Below are 15,384 nucleotides of genomic sequence, written 5' to 3' on the forward strand. Positions count from 1 at the left end.
AGAATTGTGAGATATAAAGTCAGAATTGTGAGATATAAAGTCTGAATTGTGTGATATAAAGTCTGAATTGTGAGATATAAAGTCTGAATTGTGAGATATAAAGTCTGAATTGTGAGATATAAAGTCAGAATTGCGAAATATAAAGTCAGAATTGCGAGATATAATGTCAGAATTGTGAGATATAAAGTCAGAATTGTGAGATATAAAGTCAGAATTGTGAGATATAAAGTCAGAATTGAGGGATATAAAGTCAAAATTGTGAGATATAAAGTCAGAATTGCGAGATATAAAGTCAGAATTGTGAGATATAAAGTCAGAATTGTGAGATATAAAGTCAGAATTGCGAGATATAAAGTCAGAATTGTGAGTTATAAAGTCAGAATTGTGAGTTATAAAGTCAGAATTGTGAGATATAAAGTCAGAATTGTGAGATATAAAGTCAGAATTGTGAGATATAAAGTCAGAATTGTGAGATATAAAGTCAGAATTGAGTGATATAAAGTCAAAATTGTGAGATATAAAGTCAGAATTGTGAGATATAAAGTCAGAATTGAGTGATATAAAGTCAGAATTGAGATATAAAGTCCGAATTGTGAGATATAAAGTCAGAATTGAGGGATATAAAGTCAAAATGGTGAGATATAAAGTCAGAATTGTGAGATATAAAGTCAGAATTGAGTGATATAAAGTCAAAATTGTGAGATATAAAGTCAGAATTGCGAGATATAAAGTCAGAATTGTGAGATATAAAGTCAGAATTGTGAGTTATAAAGTCAGAATTGTGAGATATAAAGTCTGAATTGTGAGATATAAAGTCAGAATTGTGAGATATAAAGTCTGAATTGTGAGATATAAAGTCTGAATTGTGAGATATAAAGTCTGAATTGTGAGATATAAAGTCTGAATTGTGAGATATAAAGTCAGAATTGCGAAATATAAAGTCAGAATTGCGAGATATAATGTCAGAATTGTGAGATATAAAGTCAGAATTGTGAGATATAAAGTCAGAATTGTGAGATATAAAGTCAGAATTGTGAGATATAAAGTCAGAATTGTGAGTTATAAAGTCAGAATTGCGAAATATAAAGTCAGAATTGCGAGATATAATGTCAGAATTGCGAGATATAAAGTCAGAATTGCGAGATATAAAGTCAGAATTTTCAGATATAAAGTCAGAATTGTGAGATATAAAGTCAGAATTGTGAGTTATAAAGTCAGAATTGTGAGATATAAAGTCTGAATTGTGAGATATAAAGTCAGAATTGTGAGATATAAAGTCTGAATTGTGAGATATAAAGTCTGAATTGTGAGATATAAAGTCTGAATTGTGAGATATAAAGTCTGAATTGTGAGATATAAAGTCAGAATTGCGAAATATAAAGTCAGAATTGCGAGATATAATGTCAGAATTGTGAGATATAAAGTCAGAATTGTGAGATATAAAGTCAGAATTGTGAGATATAAAGTCAGAATTGTGAGATATAAAGTCAGAATTGTGAGTTATAAAGTCAGAATTGCGAAATATAAAGTCAGAATTGCGAGATATAATGTCAGAATTGCGAGATATAAAGTCAGAATTGCGAGATATAAAGTCAGAATTTTCAGATATAAAGTCAGAATTGTGAGATATAAAGTCAGAATTTTCAGATATAAAGTCAGAATTGCGAGATATAAAGTCAGAATGTTCAGATATAAAGTCAGAATTGTGAGATATAAAGTCAGAATGTTCAGATATAAAGTCAGAATTGTGAGATATATAGTTGCAATTACCTTTTTTATTTTTTATTGTGGCAGAAACAAGCTTCCATAGAAACCAGTGCAAATCCATACAAACGAACAAACAATCAAATGGGTGGATCTCACAGCAGCTATGCTTTTTTCATATTTTGCGTAGCATATTAAAAAGAAATGTGCACTGTAACAATATATTCATGACAATTATCATAATTCTCTTTTTACTTTACCGCAAAACCTGAATGCATTGATCTTTTTTTTTTCATATTATGTTATGAGAATTTGAAGAGAAAATGTGCTGAATCTGCATGAAAATAATGTCACAATCCAAAAAAAACCATCCATTTCTTCTGATTCATCAGGCAAAAAGTGACCCACACGCTATTTTTATGACATCGACCTTGCGTGCTGACACAAGAGGAGACTGAGGAAGTGAAAACAAAACAGGATTTCAGTTTGATATTTGGGAACTAACACACTGCTTTACTGAGGATGTGTTTACCTTCCATATTTAGATCTTTGCTTTGACTTATTACATAATGGCTGACTCAAAGATGCATTAAAAGCACTCGACTTTCTGCCAAAACTTCCAGTTATCTTTTTCAATTTTGAATACACAATGCAATCATAGATAATTAGTAATTAGTGGACCATCATCTACATCTACAGATGCACAAGGTTTAATGAAGGATTTACCAAAATATTGAAATATTAGGGGGACCAAATGTAATATAGTAATAGTAATGCATAGTAATGCACCACTATTCTGAATTGTGTTGAGAGACAGAAAAAATTGGGATCCAGCCATGTTCCCTGGTTCACAGCTGCTGTTGGAGCCAAAACACTAAAACTAAGGTGATTTGCATGAATAAGTGGAAGCAGTTGGTTTTGAAGAGGGTAAATGTGAAGTCAGAACTTCTCATCAGACTTTTTTTCCTTCGGGATCTTTTTCATTTCCCCTTTTTTTTAGATTGCTCGACTGTTGAAGACACAACAAGTGAGGGTGATCCTGTTTGAATGACACATCTTTACAGATACTGCAACACCTTATTGCAGGCTTTTACAGGCACGTTTAGAAGGGAGGATGTTGGCTCGGATTTGGGTGTGTTGACAGTGCCTGCCAAATCTAGCGTTGTGCTGTCATGTCACAAATTACGCGGTCATAAAGAAATTTCTAGACCTCAACTCAGTTTTGCATACAGCAGATAACATTTTCACACGAAGGAAAAATTGCATTTGAGAGACATTACAATGTTGCAGAGCTAGTTCTTGAATGCAGCTCATATCAAGAAGAATGTTTCAAGTGGTTGAAACGTTGTTCTTGCGTTCCATTTAATCTGAGAGACTGTCAATATCAGCCACTAGAGGTGGCTATCTTTTATATCAGTGTGGCTTTGCACACATTCACAATGATGGATAGATAGTAAAGACTTTTAAATAGTAACTGCTGAATATTTCAAAGATTAAAAACAGAACAAAAGGAACAACTGAAATATTGAAGGCTTGCATTTGTGAATGGACTTCACAGAGGGAGAAGGAATAATGACGATCTATTGTAAATAAATACTTCTATGATTGCAGAACTTTATTTTCAAGTGAAGTTTGTAACAGAACAAAAAAAAAAACAGTGCATTATGACAGTATCAATGTCAGTGCAAAGTTAAAATACAGTATTATGTAAAGTGCCAACAAAAGTTTTCAGCTTGCTAATACTATGACACTTCAGGCAGTCAATGTGTTTTCACACGGCATTGCATAAAATAGTATCATTCGATTTTGTTTGTGGGTTTAATTAAATAGTGGTTATATCCTAGTATGTTATTTCCACATTCACTTACCATGCTGGAAATGTAAGCACATTCACATATAGTTAGAGGTTCTGGTCTACTTTAATCAAGTTCCAGTTGATCTATATTTGTATTATTCTTTCTCCACAGTCCACAGTTCATTATTCCAAATGTTTGGATAGATTTCCTCTGAGAACAGGTGTGGCACCCTGTACTGGGCTGAAGGATGACTTTAAGAGGGAGGTAAATCCCTCTAAAAGGGCATAGTTTACTTAATGCCCAGAGAGATATTAACAAACCCAATTAGGGCATAATCCACATGTTTTATGCCACATTTCATCCCCCGCAGAGTGCTTTGTGTGCATTCCGCTTCCTTACATCCACTTTATGTAATGACTTTGAGATAGGATGTTGAGCAAGTATCCATTTGTCCAATATATAATGTCCTCATACGTTGGATTCATTGTGGAACATCTTTTTCTTTATAGACCTCAGGCTGAACTGAAGGGAGGAGCTCGTCTCCGACTGCAAGGCCTCAGAGAACTTGACATCCAAGGAACGGTTCGTCTGAGACTTCCTCTTAATGGAGTTTTGTATCGTCTCTGAGGTGAAATAGTAGACGATGGGGTCGAAACAGCAGTTGGACACAGCGATGCACAGAGCGATAGGGTAGATCGTCCGGACCACCGATTCCACCGCGCAGCCCTCCAAGGTTTTCGTCCGCACCAGCGCGTAGAAAACCAGGTTGACGTTGTAGGGGATGAAACAAAAGCAGAAGATGGAGAGGTGGACGATGATCATCCTCAGGATCTTTGTCTTGTTCAGCTTCCCCCCTCGACTGACAGTCTGCGGCCTCCTCAAGGTTTGGAGCACCATAGCGGAGCAAACCACGTTTAGTATCAAGGGGATAAGGAACCCCACTGTCTCAATGAAGATCACCACCTTAGAGAGATGGCTCTTCCACTGGTTTGAGGAGAAGTTCTCAAAGCAGGATATCGTGTTGTTTTTTTGCTTGTTTGTACTATTGAGCAGGAAGCCTGTCGGGAGGCTTCCAGAAAGCACCAGAATCCAAACGGCGACGCACACGATTTTAGCATTGCGTTTGGTCCGGAGCCCCCTCGACCGGAAGGGGTGAACGATGGCGAGAAAGCGGTCCACGCTGATGCATGTTAGGAAGAGGATGCTCCCGTACATGTTGGTGTAAAAGAGAGAAACCGAGAGCTGGCAGAGCAGACTGCCGAACGGCCAGTTCTGCTGGATGAAGTAAAAGACCCTCAAAGGGAGCGTGAGCACAAATAACAAGTCCGATACCACAAGGTTCATCATATACGTCGTGGTCTCATTGCGCAGTTTCAGCGAACACGTGAAAATGTACATGGCTGCAACATTGGTGATGAGTCCCACCATGAAGACGATGCTAAACACTATACTGTAGAGTGGATATTTGAAGCTGTCATTCTTCGGGCAGTTGGTGTTGTTCAGCTGCAGAGAATTATTGTCCCAGTTGCCAGCCCATTTCTGGGTCAAACTCTCCATCTGAACAGTCGTGTTGTACATCTCAATGAGAAACAAAGGCACGCTATGGGGTGGCAGTTAGGCGAGACTACACAATAAGAGGATTTCCCTCTATCCACGATTCAACGGGGCAAAACAAAGCATGCGCAGCAGACAGATTGCTTCCAACCGCAAGATGGTCTTGCCTTCAAGGGCGCATAGATCTCTTTAATGTGTGTTTTTTTTTTCTTCTGCTGACAGTTGAAAACTGAAGCGATCAAACACTTCTCTGTGGCATTCTTCAACAAAGCCTCATGTTGAAGGCATTTCACCCCAGAGACTGGAGCCAGACCCCAACTACCTCTTCCCCTCCCCCTTCCCTTTCCCCAGCCACCCCGCAAGATTGTTGCCCCAAGCTTAGGAGTTACTCACTTCAAAAAAAGTTTCAATTCACGCAGCTCTTTCCTCTGGTTTCACTTGAGCAATACCATCCACAAGCAGCCCGAAAGGGAGTAGTCCTGTTAGAATCCACCCTTAGTATATCCCATTGAGAAAAAGCAAACGTCTTTGTCCAGCATGCTAATTAAAGCATTCCGAAATAGTTGTTGTTCTTGGTCCGGCTTGTCTTGAAGTATCATTTCAATTATCCATCTTTGTTCTCAATCCCACATGTGGTCCAGTGATTGTAGAGCACCTGTAGACCGCATGCAGCGCTCCCTGAGTGTGTGACAGCGCAAATGAGCAAGTCTGACTCGCTTCAGCCGAGGGTCTGTTGGCCCACCCCCTTCCTCACGGCTCTGTCTTGGTGTCTCTGTCAGCAGTGGCCCCAGGGGCATTCTGTGCTGTGTGCATTGAAGAGGCGGGAGAGAGGCAGCTGTGCTGTGGAGGACTTTACAAGCCAGTGTTATCAGGACTAACGTATCTGACTAGCCACGGCTCCTCCTACCTCCTGGATAGAGCCCTCCTCCTCTGACAGAGAAGCCAGACAGCAAGACATTATTGTTATACCATGTGGAAGGTGCAAACGGTCTCTTTTGGCAACTTTTTATTTGTTGTATTCTTTCATTATTAAACCTCACTCATAGGATAATTATATTATACTTAAGGCTCTCATAAGTGTGCCTTGTAAGTATCAACTGCTTTGTTGAAGTCTGGAGTCAGCTAGTGGGGCTTTGAAAGGATTTGGTGAGAAATGTTTGAAATCTCTGACTTGCGGAGACATTGGTATCTTGACAAAGAGATCTGAGTTTATGAGCTTTTCTTACTAGGAAGTCCCAGTTTTTGCCTTTTACATGGTCCAGTTTTTCCCCTGCTGGTAGATGCCGTAATTACACCATCTGACTTCAAAGAGCTTTGATAGTTTAGACCGTTTATTCGGACTACATTTGTGAGATTATGTATATAAAACATATTTCCTTATATCATATGTTAGATGTTATACCAGAGCAATGGACCTATATTTTCCCTTTCTGCTACTTTAGATGTTAGCTCAGGGTATGCCATTATTTAATCAATGTTGTCATTACATACTTTGCCTGCGGTTCTAGCATCATTGGTCACATGACATTCAGTGCTCATGTGCTTGGGTCAAAAAAGAAAAAGCTGCAGAACTGAGTGCGCATGGGCTACCGTGAGCACTGAGCAAAGATAGCAGATTTCAAGTGCCATTGAGGTGAATGGGAATGCTAACCAATAGCCTTCTCCAGCCTGTTACATACTTTTATTTTATTTAATCTGAGAAGCAAGAGTGATTTGGGAACACTTGGGATTTTATAGCATTTTATAGCAAAAAACTATAACAAAGCTGAAATAAAAAAACGGAAGTGCAACCGCTACCTCAGCAAAACGTGCTTCAGTTTGGAGACATTGTGTTAGGGTTAGGCAAGGCACTCTGGATTATACTCCACACCCTATGACACATAACAGCAACAATATGCAACATATTATGCAATACTCTGAGGAATCAGTCTTTGATTTAATAACAGAGGGACAGCAAATCTCAAAGTATTTTCTCATTCATTTTCTCCATAAAGATTTTAAAGTCCCCAATGACCATAACCATGGATCACTGAAAATCATATAATAAACTAAAAAAAAAAAAACAGCAGAATAAAGCAAAATAATGATTTAAATGCAATATATTTAAAGCCATTCATAGATGGTGAAGAAGGTTAGAAGTGATTCTATTTTATTATAAATAAATCAAATCTCCATAGTAAACGTGAAAGGGAGTTTTACTTCAAAACCTGTTGCGCTCCATTAATAATTTCATGTCACAAAATAAAAATCAGGTTTTGTTTTTTATTATTTTAGAAAAATCTCAATGCTGATGTAGCACAAAGTGCCCAGGACATGAACGATACCTCAAATCAGAGAGATTGTGAGATATTACACGAGGTATTACCGGTACATTATTAGTGTGATATGCTGTATGTGAAATATGTGTTCAGACTGGCAGATCATGCCAAAAATTATACTCAAATATTTGATGTTTCAATCCTTGATATTTCAAACGTTTCGCTTTTATTTGTACAGAAAATTAATAGGTAAACACACTCCCTAAACGTAAACTGATGCTTTTGGAAAGTTCTAGCCTGGTCAGCAAATGCTTTGTTGGTGCAGCATTTGACATTGTGGCATGCTGACATGTATATTCATGCCTCGTGTATTTTGTGTGGCATAACGTTACCAAAACTAACATCAGCAATGCTGAGATTTTATTTAGAAGCGCAATTACTCAAACCAGCGAACTGACATGAAAATATACAGCTCAGAAAGCCTGCACCGACCCTGTGAAACATGTAAGATGTTTTATGGCCATTGTTCTGTTTTCCCCATGGGGCTCCCTCAAAACAAACACCACCAAGGTCAGGGAGACATTTTCGGTGAAAAACAGGCATGTCATTGTCTGCTGCACGCAAGACCTCCAACAAAACCATTGCACTGAACACATAAAAACAAGACTCTCATTTGTGCACAGCTACTAGATGAAACGCATGTCTCAGGAACGCAAAGCATCTCATTTCAATAGCAGGAAACAGTGCAAAGGCCAAGGCATGCTCGACTGGGGACCAACAGAAGAGTTAGCTGTCCTTTGTGTCACTTCCAACACTTCCAGATAAACTTGTCCTTGAATAATATATATGTGTTAATGCATTTCAATCATTGTTTACAAATTATATTTGCTAAAAATAAATAGTTCAGCATAGCAGTGAAATCTAAATTTAAAGGCAAATTCCCAGAAAATTGTACAGTTGTTTGTCCACTCTTTTATTGTGAAAAGGGCACTTTAGCATACTATTAAAAAGAGTACTTATGGGAATACAATACTAGACAATGTACTAGAATATACTTTAGTCAGAACGGAATGTAATATGCATGTTATTTGCAATTATATGAAAATTGTGTGTGTGTGTGTGTGTGTGTGTGTGTGTGTGTGTGTGTGTGTGTGTGTGTGTGTGTGTGTGTGTGTGTGTGTGTGTGTGTGTGTGTGTGTGTGTGTGTGTGTGTGTGTGTGTGTGTGTGTGTGTGTGTGTGTGTGTGTGTGTGTGTGTGTGTGTGTGTATACACTTTAAATGTATCAAATGTTCTAACAGTCAACAGATCTGACTTCTTTGAAGCACTACAAGATTATTAAAATATACTATTTATTAGTATACTTCAAGTCTGTTAGAACTTGAAGTATGCTAATTTTGAACAACAAATAATTTTGTACTAAGTATATTTTAGTTGTAATTAAATAGTAAAGCTTAAATTCAAGTGTGTTTAGTGTACTTTTTTATGTGCTAAATTGGAACAACTTTGAGTATGCTTAGTACACTTTCAGTATACACTGATCAGGCATAACATCATGACCACCTTCCTGATTTTGTGTTGGTCCCCCTTTTGCTGCCAAAACAGCCCTGACCCGTGGAGGCATGGACTCCACTAGACCCCTGAAGGTGTGCTCCATGAATCGGACTTGTTTGTTCAGCACATCCCACAGATGCTCGATTGGATTGAGATCTAGGGAATTTGGAGGCCAAGTCAACACTTCAAACTCATTGTTGTGCTCCTAAAACCACTCCTGAACCATTTTTGCTTTGTGGCAGGCGCATTATCTGCTGAAAGAGCCACAGGCACCAGGGGATACCGTTTCCATGAAAGGGTGTACATGGTCTGAAACAATGCTTAGGAAGGTGGTACGTGTCAAAGTAACATCCACATGGATGGCAGGACCCAAGGTTTCCTAGTTGAACATTGCCCAAAGCATCACTGCCTCCGCCGGCTTGCCTTCTTCCCATAGTGCACCTGGTGCCATGTGTTCCCCAGGAAAGCAATGGGCACCCTGACTGGTCTGCGGCTATGCAGCCCCATACACAACAAACTGTGATGCACTGTGTATTCTGACACCTTTCTATCAGAACCAGCATTAACTTCTTGAGTAATTTGAGCTCCAGTAGCTCGTCTGTTTGATCTGTTTGACCTTCACTCTCCACGTGCATCAATGAGCCTTGACCGCCCATGACCCTGTCGCCGGTTCTCCACTGTCCCTTCCTTGGAGCACTTTTGATAGAGACTGACCACTGCAGACCGGGAACACCCCACAAGAGCTGCAGTTTTGGAGATGCTCTGACCCAGTCGTCTAGCCATCACAATTTGTCCCTTGTCAAACTCGCTCAAATCCTTACGCTTGCCCATTTTTCCTGCTTCTAACACATCAACATTGAGGACAAAATGTTCACTTGCTGCCTAATATATCCCACTAACAGATAATCAGTGTTATTCACTTCACCTGTCATAATGTTATGCCTAATCGAGTTTTAAAATATACATTTAACATTTGAAGTACAAGTGCATATCCAATACAATTAGATGCACTTCTTTTGTAAGTCTTTTGGCATTGTGTTGATGCTTACATAAATACTGTCCCAACTAATGTAGAAACACAGGATATTGACTATTCACTGTCTAACTAAAGAGATCAGATTTCATTACTTACGAAATGACAGTACGGAGAGTTAATTGGTATTTGAAAACCAAATCAGATTTGTGTGGCATGTGAAAAGCCTTTCTACCATCAATCAAAGCTGCATTAGAACGTGACATTTCACAAATCGTATAGGCATAGGCTACACTTATCAGTAGCTGTTCATTAAGGCAAAACGATTTGTTGGAAAATCAAGTATGTTTGCTCTTACCGCTTCCCTTTGGTCATAATATTTTATCAGTACACTGCTAATAGCTTCCGTGGCCGAAACGCATTAAATATTTAGCCTTACAGACAGTTGGTCTGTGTATAATGGACAAAAAAATCTATATCATGGCTCTTTGATGGTTGACTATTGAGTTAGTATATTTATATAGTTCATGTGGGCATATTACTGATTGCTACTTGGCCATTATGTGGTACAAGCTGTGTACAATCTATAGCTGACGGTTTGTTTTTTGCAAATCGAAACACAATAATGTGTACTAGATGTTTCGTTTCCGAATCTAATTTAAGAGGATTATAATTACATTATAGTTTGTGCAGGAATAGTTTATCAAAAAAGTAGCCCTCTAAAGTAGTCAATAGTAGACTGGCCTTTTCCAAATCTTCTCTTGTGAAAAAAGTGCACGCAATCTATATATATAGATTTAGAAGTAAAAAAAAAAAATATATATATATATATATATATAAATATATATATATATATATATATATATATATATATATATATATATATATATATATATATATATATATATATATATATATATATATATATATATATTCCCCATTATATAGAAAATAGCAGCCTGAACATTCTGCTAAACATCTCCTTTTGTGTTCCACTGAAGAAAGAACGTTTGGGAGGTCTTTCTAAACTAGTTGCTTCCCCCCCATCAAAAGTACTGTGAAAGCACTTGTATTTGCTGGTGTTTATGGAACACAGCCTCAATTTATGCACGTCTCTGCATAGGTGTTCATTTGATGTTGCAATTCACAATTTCAGAAGAGCGGTTGGTTGTTGTCATATTGAAAGAATGTGTGGCAACGTGTTCGTACGAACTGAAAAGACACTGCGTCATGTATCAGAGTTGCACCACCATTCTTGCACAATTTTGGGCATTGGTAGGAAGGAAAAGTGAACGTCAAGTTTATGTAGTGATGCAAAATGCACAATCGAGTAACATCTTCTAAGTATATACATAGTGTGAGATGGTGGTCCAGTGGGTTAAACCATGGAACTGATATGCAGAAGGTTGCTGGTTCTATCCCAGCGGTCACCACCAGCTGGCACTTTACTCCATGTTGCTCCAGGGGGATTGTCCCTGTAAGGGTCCTGTGAAAAAAGTGTCTGCCAAATGCATCAATATAAATATATATGTAGGAAAGTCACCACTAGTGAACATGCTTCTGTTTTGCAATATAATTTTTTAATTATGTAATGTATTGATAATATTTCTTTTATATTTCTTTTTTCAAAATTTCATTTTCAGGGTTAAATGAAATGCAATTACATTCAATTAAAACTAATTGTCAATGTGGTTTCAGAATATTGGACCCCACTACTTTTTAAAATTAATACAGGATTTTAAGTTGTGTTTTGTTTATGTTTGTTTATGCATGTATGCGGCATTCGACCGTGAGGGGCTGCCGCTTCTATTTTCATTTGATTTATTTATTTGATTAAAGTCTGAATGTTCGCCGGTTCCCGTCTCCTTCTTCCCTGAAGTAAGAAACTCCATTACAAATACCGTTATATCAAATTTGTGAAAATGGTGATGTCATACGTATGCGTATTACATGTTCAGTCATAGATGCGAAGTGTTTCTTTACAAAGTGACACTGCCAACTACTGGCCTGGCGGCAGAATACAGCAATTTTACTACTTTCCTGTAAGGACAGGGATCATTTTGACAACGTTGTCATCTGTACGCGAAAATGCAAAAGGAAAAACTTTTGCATTTTTAGTACATTGTTATTGTGTAAACATACCCTGATTCTTGTTGTTGTTTCTTTGACCCCACTTTTGGGTCGCAACCTACCAGTTTAGAAACATTAGGGAGTGGGGTGATTTGTGCCATGGGGGGTGGGGGGAGTAGTTCCACCCATTGTTTCTGGAAAACCATAGAAGAAATTGGTCATGTGACCACATCATTTTGAAAAGCCATCCACTTTACTCATCCTCCAAAAGAAGAGAGACGCAAGCATATTTTCGCTTTTTTTTCCCTTTCAAAGTAACATTTCTATGATCAAGGTTTTTAGATTGTAGTGTCTGAACAATTATAGACAAGTTTGAAAACATTTCACATGTTTTAGTGCTTTAGCTGCTACACAATGAATCTATTCAGTTAGCATGATGCTAACTCTTAACTGCTGGATCATGCTAGTTTTTCAAACTTGTGGATCTGGGGTGATTTGTGCCAAAGGGCCTGGGTTAAATTGTGCCAAATTTGTAAGAAGTCTGTGGATGTAACATTTAAAGAATATGATGAAGGAGTCATCCCTAGAGGTCATGTGCTCAAGAAACTACCCATACCCCAAAAACTTGGTGGTACAGCCAGAAGGAGCAGTAGTTTATATTTTCACCTGCAGCGTTGACAAGTGGGATGTCAAGTAGTAGGCCAGATCCAGACCACCTAGACCTACATACCCACAGGGGATAATCTGGAGAAGTGAGGAGATGGGCATGCCTAATCCGTGTTTGATTTACCTGCCATTTGTTTAATTTAGCTAACACTGATTTCAGTTTTGAGTTTGCACTATGTTATTAAAGAGAAGTTTTATTCAGTGTTTAAGTGGCCTAAGTCACAATAGGATCTTTAGAAATTAGCCTAGTCTCTTTATTCTGTTACATATGTCAACAGGCATCTATTCCCAAAGCCCTTTTGGCTGAAATGATTCACAAATATCATATATTGTGTATTTAAGTTTTTTGTTTTCCCAAAAACTACAAAACATGACTTATTCCAACAGTTTAATAGGGTGACAATATCTAAATAAACCTTAAATTTGTATTGAATTTGTCTTGCTTTCATATAGTACAGTTCATAACATTAAAATGTTCTGTTTTACCTCAGAAATCACTAGCACAATTTACCCCAACATATTCTCCCCAAAGGCACTACTTACCCTGCACCAGGGGCAAGTTGTGCCACGAGACCACCAAAAGCTATATTTAAGAAACAATTTATTTCAGATTCAAAGTTAGTTTTCAGGGATGCACCACATCCTGGAATATATATAAGTTGAAGGCATTACTGTCATGGCCTCACTTTAAAGTCACTATGAGTAAAAACTAGGTGTTTCTCAATGTCAAGGATCCTTCCTCTGCAGGACTGATCCTTCCAAGTCACTTCCTTCAGAGGCTAGGCGAGGCTCCTCTTAAGCATTCGGAGAACAGGCAAATGGAACAGGCTAGCAAGTGCACGTCAGCCTCATTACGTCAGTGAAAAGGTCCGTTAGCGTCCGTTATCAATAACGTCATTTGTATACGGTTGTAATTTGTACTGGCATTTACAAGTTAAACTTTACTTATATTTACTACGGTTATAACAAATGTTTGGTAACGTAAATACTTACACTTGAAAGCATATTGCCCCGTTAACGCTGCGACTCTGCCAACGTTCGATAATTTGTATTTTTTGAACAAGATAGCAAAGCTGCGCGCATAGGATTGTGGGTGATTTGAGAACGCTAAGAGCGCGAAGTCTACTCGTAAGCATCCTTTCCTGTATATGGCATATTTTTCGAACGAAGGACTCAGACCTTGGTTGAAATTCCGAGGATCCTCGACATTGGAACAGCCCTTCGACGGACGTCGATGACGTAGCATCCTCGGAATTCTGGCTTCCGAGGATCCTTCCTTGACATTGAGAAACGCCTACTGTCTCACCCCACTTTCCCCTAATGTTCATATTAACATGATCAGTAACCATAGAAACAAACAAGGATCGAAAACACAGACAAAAATGAACAGAACAGAACCAAACCAAAACAGAAATAAACGAACATACCCTTGACAGCATATATGAATGATATTAAAAGGCAGGTTTGGACTGTGCATTTGTTAACTGTAAATCTTCGTGCTAATTCTAGTTGGTGAAGCAATGTTCTAAAACCACTAACTTATCTTTTCAAAGACCACTTCCTGTTAACAAAAAGATATTAACCTTTGATTATTTCAAATGCAGGATGGAAATATTTGGCATATGACACCTGATAAATGTGAAGAGAATAACAAATGGGGAAAATATTGCGTGCTAGTAATAAAAAGGAAAAAGCATGACAGATAAGAAGCTGGCATGGTTTCCAGACACCCACAGATTTGGTCATGGTAAACGTTGCACAATGTTTTTCACACTTGGTCCTTTTCAGGGGTCTGAGCGCGGTTCCCGTGATTTTTGGCCCGTGTGTGACACTCCAAACGAGCTCAGACCCCTTTAAAGTGAACCGAGCCGATCTCGGGAGTCTGGGTACGGTAAACTGAACACAAACCGCTCTGGGCTTACTTGATTTTTTCTGTTCGCGAATTCCAATGTAGTTGATCATCATATGCCTCCGTACAAATCGGCTGTTCATCATGGCTGCTTCTTCTTGCAAATCTCAACAAATTCGTTCACAACTTGTTTATTGCCATTTCAAGAACGTTATGAACGCACACACCTAAAGCACGTGCACAGAAGCCGGCTGTCACAGCGCGTGCACTAAACGGCATCTTTAGCGTCTTATTGCATTTATTTGAAAGTGTCAAAAACACACAGGTTTCACAACAGGTGGTTTTGTCTTAAGTGAACGTAAACATCTGCATTACTAGCCTAATATAAGAATCAGTCGAGTAGCCACATCATACAGTGAAGTAGCCTATGAGTTTTATTTTTTCATGTGATTATTCAATTTCTTACTTGAATGCTGTTTTTAGGCATACCTTTACTTTACCTGGAAACTTTAAAGCAGTTTATTTAATTTGCATCTTTCTTTTATTATTGTATTGTATTGTTTATTTTTTGTATGCTGATGTTATCATTGCCTTCTGCAATAAAATAACATGATTCAAGGAAAACTATTCAAAATAAATGTTATTTACAAAGGTGGATGTGTGATATAGCTAGTGCAAAAATAGTACTGCAAATATATATATATATATATATATATATATATATATATATATATATATATATATATATATATATATATATATATATATATATATATATATATATATATATGTGTGTAAAAAGATAAACAACTTAATTCAACAGCATTTGTAGCAATGTCATTAAAAAGAATTAAAAGAATCTTTAAAAACAAATATCTTGGTTACTGAGGCACAAACAATGTAAGAGGATGGGATCAAATGTTAAAAGCCATAAGGTCAGCCATCAAACATTGAACTGGACT

General features: G+C 37.8%; 1 protein-coding gene across 1 annotated transcript; it reads right to left on the bottom strand.

The window, feature by feature from the left end:
• Window positions 1-1,762: 1,762 nt before the first annotated feature.
• lpar6a (lysophosphatidic acid receptor 6a) lies at window positions 1,763-5,892 on the bottom strand. The gene has a single exon (XM_079823897.1). It carries the CDS (start codon window positions 5,076-5,078, stop codon window positions 3,969-3,971), a length of 1,110 nt encoding a protein of 369 aa, XP_079680023.1. The 5' UTR covers window positions 5,079-5,892; the 3' UTR covers window positions 1,763-3,968.
• Between the last annotated feature and the right edge of the window lie 9,492 nt (window positions 5,893-15,384).

Source organism: Gobio gobio (assembly GCF_949357685.1).
Source record: "Gobio gobio genome assembly, chromosome: 8".
In the NCBI taxonomy this organism is placed as follows: domain Eukaryota; kingdom Metazoa; phylum Chordata; class Actinopteri; order Cypriniformes; family Gobionidae; genus Gobio; species Gobio gobio.